The sequence below is a fragment of the Lactuca sativa genome, chromosome 2, assembly GCF_002870075.4.
Source record: "Lactuca sativa cultivar Salinas chromosome 2, Lsat_Salinas_v11, whole genome shotgun sequence".
NCBI classification, from domain to species: Eukaryota; Viridiplantae; Streptophyta; class Magnoliopsida; order Asterales; family Asteraceae; genus Lactuca; species Lactuca sativa.
In genome coordinates this window covers 171,304,687-171,315,876 of record NC_056624.2, presented here as the reverse complement: position 1 = coordinate 171,315,876, position 11,190 = coordinate 171,304,687, and the positions used below count along the sequence as shown (strand labels likewise).

The window sequence follows — 11,190 nt, the reverse complement described above, 5'->3', positions numbered from 1 at the left end:
TGATTTTTGCAATATAAAGTCAGATACAGTCGCAACTGCTGTGGAAAGCGGCAGTTTTTACTTTTAAACCTAAGATTAGAATAGATTTATAGCGAGATTTCTAGGGTTTTTTTGTGTTGAATCATTATATTATGATCTTGATTTGTTGCCATATATAAATACCAGAAAATCCAATGTTCAAGAAAAACGATATAACCGAATCCATGAGAATGAACCAAAAAGTACACATAAGCAGATTACATAAAAAGTTATTAACAAAGGGCATTTAGTTTAGGACCGGTCTTAACTCTTATATTCAAAGTGAAAGTCGAACTCTGCCAAGAGTTCCTGTCATCGTACGGATTTCAATAAACAAGATGTTTAAAAAATATTTCTTTTTATCAAATCTTATAAAATAAATATTTTAGAATTGAAATTTAATAGGTATATGCAAATAGTTAAAAAAAAAACATAAAAAGCTATTATATTGTTTTTTTTTTGTAAGTTACAAAAAGTATATATAAGCATATTAGATAAAAAAAAATGTTTTTTATAGCAAGTTATATAAACTATTTTTTTTTTTCGGTTTACTCGAATTTGTATGTTTTGTCTTTAAACGCATTCTCAACAAAAAAAAATTTCTTTATATCATTTTTTTGATGTCAAATTATCAGGCCAAAAAGCTTTAGGTCGTCAAATATGGTCCACTATACACCATAAATTTGCTTTATATATATATATATATATATATATATATATATATATATATATATATATATATATATATATATATATATATATATATATATATATATATATATATATACACACTAATCGTTTACCCGCGCAAAGCGACGGAATACAAATAGTTTTTGTATACCCGCGCAAAGCGATGGAAGACAAATAGTTTTTTTTTTTTTTTTCGAAAATTAGTTTTCGGCGGACAATGATTTGTTTCAATTCAGCGATTAGTTTGTTTTACGAAACATGTCATATTAAAAATAAGACACACTATGTTGACAAGTATCAAAAAACGCAATACGGCGAACAATGAATAATTTCTTTTTGCTGGTAACCTCTTCCATCGTTAGTCTGCCAATCACGTCCCTATCCCCGATGGGTTCGGGGAATCGAATCTCATCCCTTTAAAAATTAGGCATATCCCCATTTCTTTTTTCAACTTATATTATAAATATGTATTGCATATTACTTTTACTTATAGATTCAACTTTATTAGATAACTAGAAAGGTTACCCCCGTTACGCGGGGGCCAGAAGCTTTCAATATTGTTTCCGAATTGATAAATATGACAGACGTAGAAAGTGCAAGGATGAAAATCCCGGAGTTTGCCCCGGACCGTTTTTTCATGTTTTTATAAAAAAATGTAAAAGTTTTGACTGCTAGGATCAAAAGTTTTAAAACGGTTAAAGAATTAAAGGGGTAGGAAATAACAATTTTTTAGAAGAGGGATCAAAGTTGTCAAACCGTTAAAATTTTGTGGCCAAACTTTAAATATTAAAAGGTTTCTAAAAAGTGTAAAAATATTGATTGCAAGGACCAAAATGTCAAAATAGGTAAAGAATAAGGAGCAAAGTGCAGGGACCATTTCTGCCAAAAAATGTCAAGTTTACTATTCCTAAGCTTTATATATATATATATATATATATATATATATATATATATATATATATATATATATATATATATATATATATATATATATTAATTAAAGTTTTGACTACAAGGATCAAAAGTTTCAAAACGGTTAAAGAATTAAAGGGGTAGGAATTAGCGAATTTTTAGAAAAGGGATCAAAGTTATCAAACCATTAAAGTTTTGTAGCAAAACTTTAAATTTAAAAGGTTCCTAAAAAGTGTAAAAATATTGATTGGAAGGACCAAAAATGTCAAAATAGGTAAAGAATGAGGAGCAAAGTGTAGTGACCATTTCTGCCAAACCCTATCTCCATCACAATACATGTAAACAATATAAAAACTTGCATTTCTTGAATAAAAAGTTAGAAATCAAGAAACTTACAACATGTAAACAATATAAAAACTTGCATTTCTTGATGAAAAAGATAGAAATCAAGAAACTTACCATCACATGTCCGGTTGTCTTATTCAAAACAGGCACTGAAAAATATAAAAAGTAAAAAAAAAAAAAAAAAAAAAAAAAAAAACGTGAAGAAGAAGAAGATCTAATTCCAAATCGAGATCAAATACAAGAAATTGACACACACATTTATAAAGAAAAAGAGAGGGAGAGACCATCGGTTTTAGGGGCATTGAGGTGGGAGGTCGAACCAGGCACTCCGGAAGGAGAAAGTGAAGATCCACACACCTAAATTAGAAATTAAATGGAGAAGATGATGGTAAATTCCAGATTTGCTCTAAACATTTGGTCAACCAACAAAAAAGCGACAAATATAGATTAGGGGAATCTATTACCTGGACGAGAAAATGGAGAAGATGACGGCGATTTCCAGATCTGCTCAACATCTGGTCAAGAAACAAAAAGACCTGTCAGCACCGTTAAAGATGCATAGCATTGCTATCACATGGTGGTGGTGAAATTCCAATTATGGTGGTAGATGGTCGCGTTTAGGGTTTTTATGTGAAAGGGAGACGATGGAGAAGTTAGAAGAAGGATTCTAGCGGAAGCAGCCATAATCCAGAGACATTGGCCGAAATCTCAGTATCCAACATAGACTCGATCAAAGGAGGGACGGATCAATTCTTGTATGCATCAAATATGTGTACATTCAGTTACAAAATTTGGACTATTTTAAATATAATATTATTTTATTAATACTTACTTGTATTTTTAGTTTGATGGTTTGGACGTCTTAAAAAATTAAAATTATTATATTCCATCTATTTATAGAAATAGTGAGATTTGTTTTATAAGATAGTATATATATATATATATATATATATATATATATATATATATATATATATATATATATATATATATATATATATATATATATATATATATATATATATATATATATTGTCGAGAAAAACTCTAACCTTAAAGTTTGCTAATTAGAAGTTTATTGAAAAAGTTTGGTTGTGAAAAAGCTATTTATAGGTTGTTAAAATGTTGCAAAATTTTTATTTGAAAAGCTTTAAAAGAATTTTTATTTTGGATGCTTAAACTATTTCATTTTTCATACCGAATGTTGTTATTGTATGTTTTTTGTTGCCATTTTAGTCCATATCATATATGAAATGATTGTTTATTTTTATTTATTTATATTTCAATTTATAGTTATAAAAAATAAAATGGATGAACCCGAATCCACCACAACTCACTCCCATCTCATCCTCCTTAAACCTAGCATTGTTGTCTTTTGGGCCACTTTGTCTCCCTCCCTCACTAGAATAGGTAAATAACATTCCCAATCATTTATATTTGTTAACCGGGAAAATAACTCAGAAGAGTAACCAAATGATTATTTTGTTCATATTTAGTCCATTTTTGTTTTATACGCAATATATTATCAAACTTGTTGTTTGTTTTCACCATAACCCTTTTGACCGACTATCACTTGTGATAGCCGATCAAAAAGGTTATCGTGAACCCAAACAACAACTTAAATGGTATATTGCTTACAAACAAAAGTAAAGGGACAAATATGAACAAAATTAACAGTTGATTACATTCTGAGTCATTTTCTCTTTTTTACAACCTTTGTATTAATCTATCATGTACTATTCTTGATCTTTTTCATTAAAAAAAATCCCTTTCGTTGTGCTTGTTCACTGAAAACAATGGCATGCCATTTCTTACGTTATATTAATTTTGTGATGCTCATTCCCATTTTATTAATTTTGTTCTCTGGATCTTAGTTATACTAGTTGTGTGACCCGTATGTTATATGGGTTGGATAAAATAAAAAAAATTAAATATGAAGGTTTAAACAAAAATTTATTTTAATTTGAAATTTGAAATTTAAAATTTGAATTTAATAGGAAACATATTTAATAGTATATGAGTTGTAATATTGTATTTTAATGGTTAGTTTTAAATAAGACAATTATTAATTGAGGTGTAAATATGATCTGTTAATTAAAAAAAGATAAACAATGAGAAAATGACACACGGAAAAAATATTTATTCAAAAATACCAAAAAATGACATGTGTCCAAGTTAATGAGAGAGTCACATGTGGCAAAACTATTTTCATTTATTAGGGAGGATAAACATTGCCTCTTTTGTGAGTCGGTTTCTGAACCCAAAATCGAAACCGAAACAGATTTTATTGGTTTTTGAAATCCGAACCCAAAACTGATGATTTTGGTTTTGTTTCGGTTTTTCGATTTTCGGGTTCGATTTTTGCTAAACCCTAGGTTTTTTAGATTAAGATAATTGAAATTTAAAATAGAGAGCGAAGATTTATTTCCAGAATCGTATCTAGAACAATTGAATAATCACATTACGCGTTTAGAGGAGGAAATCAGCGAACGATAAAGACATGTTTTTATTCGTTCGATTGACTTAACCAAACAGACGAATAAATAAATAAACTACCCAGAAAGATAGCTATCTGTTGATTTTGTTTACATTTAGTCAATTTCATTTTTTGTATGCAATATACCATTTAACTTGTTGTTTGTGTTCATCATAATTTTTTTGACCGGCTATCATCTGTGATAGTCGGTCAAAACCATTATGGTGAAATTAAACAACAAGTTAGAAGATATATTGCACATAAAAAAAAAAGATCAAATATAAACAAAATCAACAAATGATTACCCGGTTATTTTTTCTTATTAATTTATAGAAGCATTACGTTCCCATTTTCTATTTACAAGCTTTGTTTCTTTTGAGGTCATTTTCTCTTGTTAATTTATAGAAGCATCATCACGTTCCCATTTTCTATTTACAAGCTTTGTTTCTTTTCAAATTCATGATAAGAGACTTGATGTAAATCCGTGATACTTTTAGGTAGTGTTTGTTTTTTGTCTGCAGATCTGCGTGGCTTCTTCCGTCTGTGTCGCGCAAACCACGCACAGACATTAGCCTTTGCAGACTGTTTGTTTTTTTGAAGACTGCAGACTTAATAATGTATGTGCGCCCTCTTCTTGACGCAGATGCGGACTAGAGTCTTCTAACATCTTCAGATATCTTCTAGCCTATATATATATATATATATATATATATATATATATATATATATATATATATATATATATATATATATATTTATTTATTTATTTATTTATTTATTTATTTTTTTAAGTTTTTTTTTAATTTATATTTTTTCTAACTTTATTAATGATAAACAATTTGAAAAAAAATTACAAAATTAAAAAACAAAAAACATTTGACGATACAAACATGATATTTTTGACAAATTTATAAATAAAATTTTATTACAATAATAGTTGTTGAAGTTGTTTATATGAATATGAAAAAAAATCATAATATATTCTTATTTTTTTTATCAAATTTTGTAAAACATTATTTAATACAGTATCGTCAGTTTCTCAAGAAAATATTTATGGTACATTTTTAATGGATTTAATTGAAAAATCAAAATTTATTTCCATCCATTTATGTATCAAATTCTTTGATCACTAATTATAATGTTTAGTTATAACTTTACAACCAAAGTTGTTGGTTTTTATCAAATATGTATGTTAATTAATACCATTTTTATTTTTATTTTTTTTACAATGATACATAAAAGTTGATTTGGATTCGTTAATTATTTATAACAAAGTCATAAAAATATTTAAAAAATCACTTTGAAGTTTAAAAATCATTTATTTAGATTTTAGTTTATTTTAGTAGTCCGCAGATGTTAAAAAAACAAACAGTTTTTTTTTCAGAGTGCAGACGTTTGATCCACATCTTCTACTGCAGAGGTCTACAGATGTGGTTCGCAGACTACAGACATTTTGCCTCAGAAAAAATAAATAACATCTTAGATTCATATCAAAAGGCTTGAAGTGGAACCCAAAATAGAATTTAAAGGGTATAAAGTAAAATATGACTAATTCGAGATGTCACAATTGTAGTAGATAAAAGTTCCACACCTCTTGAAAAAATAGGAGGACATAATATATCAAGATTTGATCCTTTTGACCATAAAAGTATTATTATTATTATTATTATTATTATTATTATTATTATTATTATTATTATTATTATTATTATTTTGACTATGCATAGGTTATAACGATAAAAGATTCGTAAAATGAAAAATGATTGAAAAATGAATGTCAAAAATCACAAACAATTTAATATTCTTTTAAAACTATTTTCTATATAACAATTAATTATATAACAAAAAAATATCATAAAACAATTACGAATTTTTAGATTTGTTCACTACCCTAATCTTTTTAACCTTCATTAAAGATGTCAAAGGAGAATCATTCATAGAAATATTTTTTTCAGCACGGATATTAAAACATAATCATTCATAAAGATAAGAGTGCAAGTTAAACCTAAATTAATATTCACATTTAAATACATATATTTATAAAATATGGTTAAACCATATTTTATACATGGCATGGGCTTGGAGAGTTTACATTGGGAGTGGATTAGACAACCTAGGAGGGGTAAGGAGACCTCTTCGTTGTTGGATTTAAGCAACAAAAATTTGTTTGTCACTCTCTCCGAGGTTTTTAGACATTTGGGTTTAGAATTGTAAGTCTTCTAGATTTTTCTCTATGCAATCTTAAAGAATGATCATGGCGGATACCGCAGGCACGTCTAGTAAGTTCATATAGGTGAATTGGATACCTCTAAAAATCAATTGCGTTGCTTAGAGGCTTTTTATGGATAGGATCTTTGTTTCTTTAAACCTTGTTGCTCGTGGTGTGCCCGTGACTTCAGATTTATGCCCCTTATGTGTTAGTGTTGTTGAAAGTGTCGATCATCTTTTTTTTTTTTTTTTTTATTTTTTTTTTTTATTGTGCCTTTGCGACCAAAGTGTGGAGATGGTTGCGCATCTGGACTGGTTTGTTCCCGTTCCTACCTAGATGTAGATCGGAGCTTCTTTATGGATTGAGGAATTTGAAGCCGGATAAAAAGGGGCTTAAGTTGAAATGGTCCTTGGTGTACATTCTGTTTTGGTCGATATAGAAGGCGCATAATGATTTGTTTTTCAAGAAGATTCGGGAGTACTCAATGAAACCAACAAGGACATTCAAATCAACTCTTTAGATGGATAAAATATAGATCTAAGTGTTTTTCATTTGATAAATTTGATTGATGTTGTAGTTCTATTTTTTCCAAGTTTATTTTGTAATGATTTAGCGTCTTGTTAGTTTGTTCTACTATATTCCGTCGTTCAAAAAAAAACATATAATTAACCATATTTTATGCATATATGTATTGAATTGTAAATATTGAATTAAGTTTAACAATTTGCAGCCTCAATACCTCTATGAATAATTTTCTTTTGAAGATACATGAGGTTGCTTGTTTCCTAATGGTTGGAGCCTTTATGGCATATATGAACCTATGAAGGACGGATTAAGAACCAAAGTGGTTATGTTGATAAAATTAAAGATAAAAGTGACACGATAACATATTTAATTGCTCTATTAGACGATATGCATAAAAGTAAACATAATATAACTATAAACTATCTTAATTATTAAAATATGAGTATAGTCAATAAGTTTATGTAATAAACTAATCGAAAATAAAATTTGGGTTTTATAGTTAATCCTTTTAGGAAATTTTCCATTTTCATGACAAAGAAATTCGTTTGTTCTTAAATTGGTTTGCCAGATTCTCCAAGAGCAGTACGTTCCCATCACTCTTCTCTTTCTCTCTCTCTGCAAATCCTCTCTTTCTCTCCCTAGGGTTTCTTCTTCTCTAAACCTTCAAAATTTGTCCCTCAATCCCTCATCTTCCGGGTATGGCCGGAATTCGGTTGCCTCCGGAAGATATTGACATCTCACAGGCGCGAGCCCTGTTAACCGCCGATCTGATCTCCGACGACGACCGTTCTATCGCGGCCGACTCTTGGTCCATCAAAAGTGACTATGGGAGTACCCTTGATGACGATCAACGTCACGCCGATGCATCCGAAGCACTAGCAGCGGCCAGATTTTGTGCTGCCTCTGATTATAGGTTAGGTTGCTTTCGAGTTTCATGAAATTCCGTATTATATGAAGTTAATCCGTTTTTCCACTGTTAGCAATTATACATTGAAGTCATGTCAGTTCGACCTTTTGGGTTTTTTTATCAGGCAAGTCGATGGTATTCGTTGAGGTAAAATTCAAAATAGCAGATAATAAGAATATGCGCGAATGTATTTGAATTTGTTTCTGTTTATATTAGGAATATGCTCAATTTGACCAAATTAACCAAGGTTAAGTGTTTATTAATCCAGAAAAGATGCATGATTAGTTGATAACTCTTGATATTGTATGATAAGATGTATCAGTATCTATCTCTGCTACCGAATCACATGAGCTTACTACCTAACATTCGTAATAGACATTCAAAACCACAGTTATCCCCCAATTTTGATGAACAGTTATCTGATTTCTGCGATCTCTGAACAGAAGAAACATCGATTACAATGTTGTATCACCAGAATGTTAACTATTCATATAACTCGTTAACTTTAAAACACCTTCAATAATGTGGTCTTTGATATGGTAGTTTCTGACTTTCTGCTGAGATATAATCTGCTTAAACACATATACTGCAATATGCTAATACTCTTTTTCTATGGAATGTAATGAAAGCTCTGACAAGGAAGAACCTGATGCTGAAACAATTACATCCATGCTGGGGTATCAAAGTTACTGGGATGCTACATATGCAGATGAATTGACAAATTTTCGTGAACATGGGGATGCTGGTGAAGTTTGGTATGCATATCTAGTTGACTATGACATATACCTTCTTTCACAAGATGCTTTTTTGTATAACTTTTTAAATTCTTTCTAAAGGTTTGGGGCAGATGTCATGGAAATGGTTGCTTCATGGACAAAAGGACTATGCGTTGACATTTCACAAAGACATTTACAAAATCACCATAATGATGATGACTCTGAGTCTATTAGTCAAGAGGATAAAGATTTAGCAGGATGGAGTGTTCTTGATGTTGGAACAGGCAATGGGATGCTTCTTCATGAGCTTGCTAAACAAGGGTACATTATAAATTATAAATTTATAATACATAAAACTTATTCCTCCTTATAATGTGATGAATGATGATGAATCTTTCTTTTTCTACATTTGATGTTGGTGTATATAGATTCTCTGATCTCACTGGAATAGATTATAGTGAAGGAGCAATTAACCTTGCTAGAAGCCTTGCTAATCGTGATGGATTTATTAGTATTAAACTATTGGTTGATGATGTTCTTGAAACAAAATTGGAGAAAAAGTTTGAGCTTGTTATGGACAAAGGAACCTTAGATGCTATTGGTCTTCATCAAGATGGACCCATCAAAAGGTATATAAATGAGAGAATCACAAAAGAACTTCAAAAAAGTTAAATTTTGTTTTGTTTAAATTACAGGATTATGTATTGGGAATCTATGTCAAGACTTGTAGCTCCTGGTGGACTATTGGTAAGTTACAATTTGCATTTGCTCATATTTAAGGTTTTTGATTTTTGAATTTGATGAATATAAATATATAATTTTGTTTAGGTGATTACATCGTGCAATAATACTAAAGAGGAATTGGTGCAAGAAGTGGAGAATTTTAATCAAAGAAAGATTGGGGAGGTGGAAGAAGAAGAAGAAGAAGAAGGAAAGGGGGGTTTATTTTGGTACTTGGATCATATTCGTTCATATCCAACTTTTATGTTTGGTGGATCGGTTGGGTCTCGTGTTGCAACTGTTGCATTTTGTGTTAGGTGAATGGGTTTGAATTCAGATGATATTATATGATATGATATGATGATAAAGTTAATGTAGAAACAAAATACTCTGTGTGGAATCTAACAAATACTTGATTGGCTTTTTGATATGTTTATTGTAAGTGGTTTCTTGAGATGCTTGTTAAGGACCTTGCAATACACCATGTAGAGGGCATACTATAATTTCAAATCAACATAATGTATGCCTTTTCATATGCTTGTTTGTTTATATGCAACTTTTGTTTTGATCTTTTGGGTAAATTGGACATGAGTAAAGTCAAAACCAAATCCTATCTAATAAATAAAAAACTTTTTGCTACATATCATCTTTTCATTCATTTAGATATATGACATTTTTCTAAAATTTTTAAATTTTTTATTTTTCACTTGTCATTTTATTATATTATTTATTTTATTAAATTAAAATTTAACATTTAATATGTAAGGTATTTATTAGAAAGGGTTTATATATGTAATGTATTCAATACATTAAAGCCACATCAATTTTAATAATTCAAAAATTTTCTCATTTTTCTTATAAATTCAAAATTTTCAAATTGTTAAAATTTCATATTTATATATTTTTTTTAAAATAAACTCATGTAATACATGAGTCTCACACTAGTGTAAAATAAAACTTTAGTTGAGTTGTTGCGTAATATGGAAGCCACTAATTAGCCTTTGCGGTCAATTTCACTTGATTATTTTCCTTTTTTCAATGTGACTTCTCTATTCTAAACTTATTTTGAATTTCACCCATCTACCTCTCAAACACCTAGTGGTTTTGTTCATCCTTTGAAAGAGATTTGGAGAGCTTGGTGTGTTTGATCAAGGAGGGGCTGTAGATCTAGAGTTCTCCAATGGTTAACTTCAGCGCAAAGGTAAAAAACTCCTATCTTGACCTTTCCATTGTGAGATCTTAGTTTAGGGAGATTTTTAGGGTTTTCTCCCATCCATTGGCAATGAGTTATTTGAGCATATCATGAGGTTGAAACCTCAGATCTGGACTGTAGAAGGACTTGAGAAACCAAAGATCTAAGCTTTATTGAGCTAGAGTCTAGCTTTTGTGCATCTAGCCCTTGTGGGAGCATGTTTTGGCATTATGAGTCTTATATGCCATGTTTAAACGTAAAGCTTGCAGCTTTACGTGACAATCGACCCTTAGGATGGTAGATCTGGTGTTTGGAGTGATGAATCTACCTTAACTCGCCTGAATGAGGAATCTTATCGAAGGGACTCGCCGAGTCCATGGCCTGACTCGACGAGTCAGTAAGGGTTTGTCCCGAAGGGTTGATTGTGCGATAACTCGGCGAGTTGGGGGTCAACTCGACGATTTGAGCTGGACTTTTTGA

The 11,190-nt window shown here is 30.1% G+C and overlaps 1 protein-coding gene across 1 annotated transcript; it reads left to right on the top strand.

Moving 5' to 3' along the window:
• The first annotated feature begins 7,704 nt into the window (after positions 1-7,704).
• Positions 7,705-9,972, top strand: LOC111900278 (uncharacterized). The gene is made up of 6 exons (XM_023896161.3): positions 7,705-8,088; positions 8,712-8,837; positions 8,919-9,119; positions 9,227-9,427; positions 9,494-9,545; positions 9,627-9,972. Exons 1-6 carry the CDS (start codon positions 7,874-7,876, stop codon positions 9,837-9,839), a joined length of 1,008 nt encoding a protein of 335 aa, XP_023751929.1. The 5' UTR covers positions 7,705-7,873; the 3' UTR covers positions 9,840-9,972.
• Positions 9,973-11,190: the final 1,218 nt, after the last annotated feature.

Coding starts and splice junctions, on each gene's coding strand:
- LOC111900278 (XM_023896161.3), top strand. CDS start 7,874: ATGGCCGGAATTCGGTTGCCTCCGGAAGATATTGACATCTCACAGGCG. Junction 8,089..8,711: donor TGTGCTGCCTCTGATTATAG/GTTAGGTTGCTT, acceptor ATGTAATGAAAG/CTCTGACAAGGAAGAACCTG. Junction 9,546..9,626: donor TAGCTCCTGGTGGACTATTG/GTAAGTTACAAT, acceptor AATTTTGTTTAG/GTGATTACATCGTGCAATAA.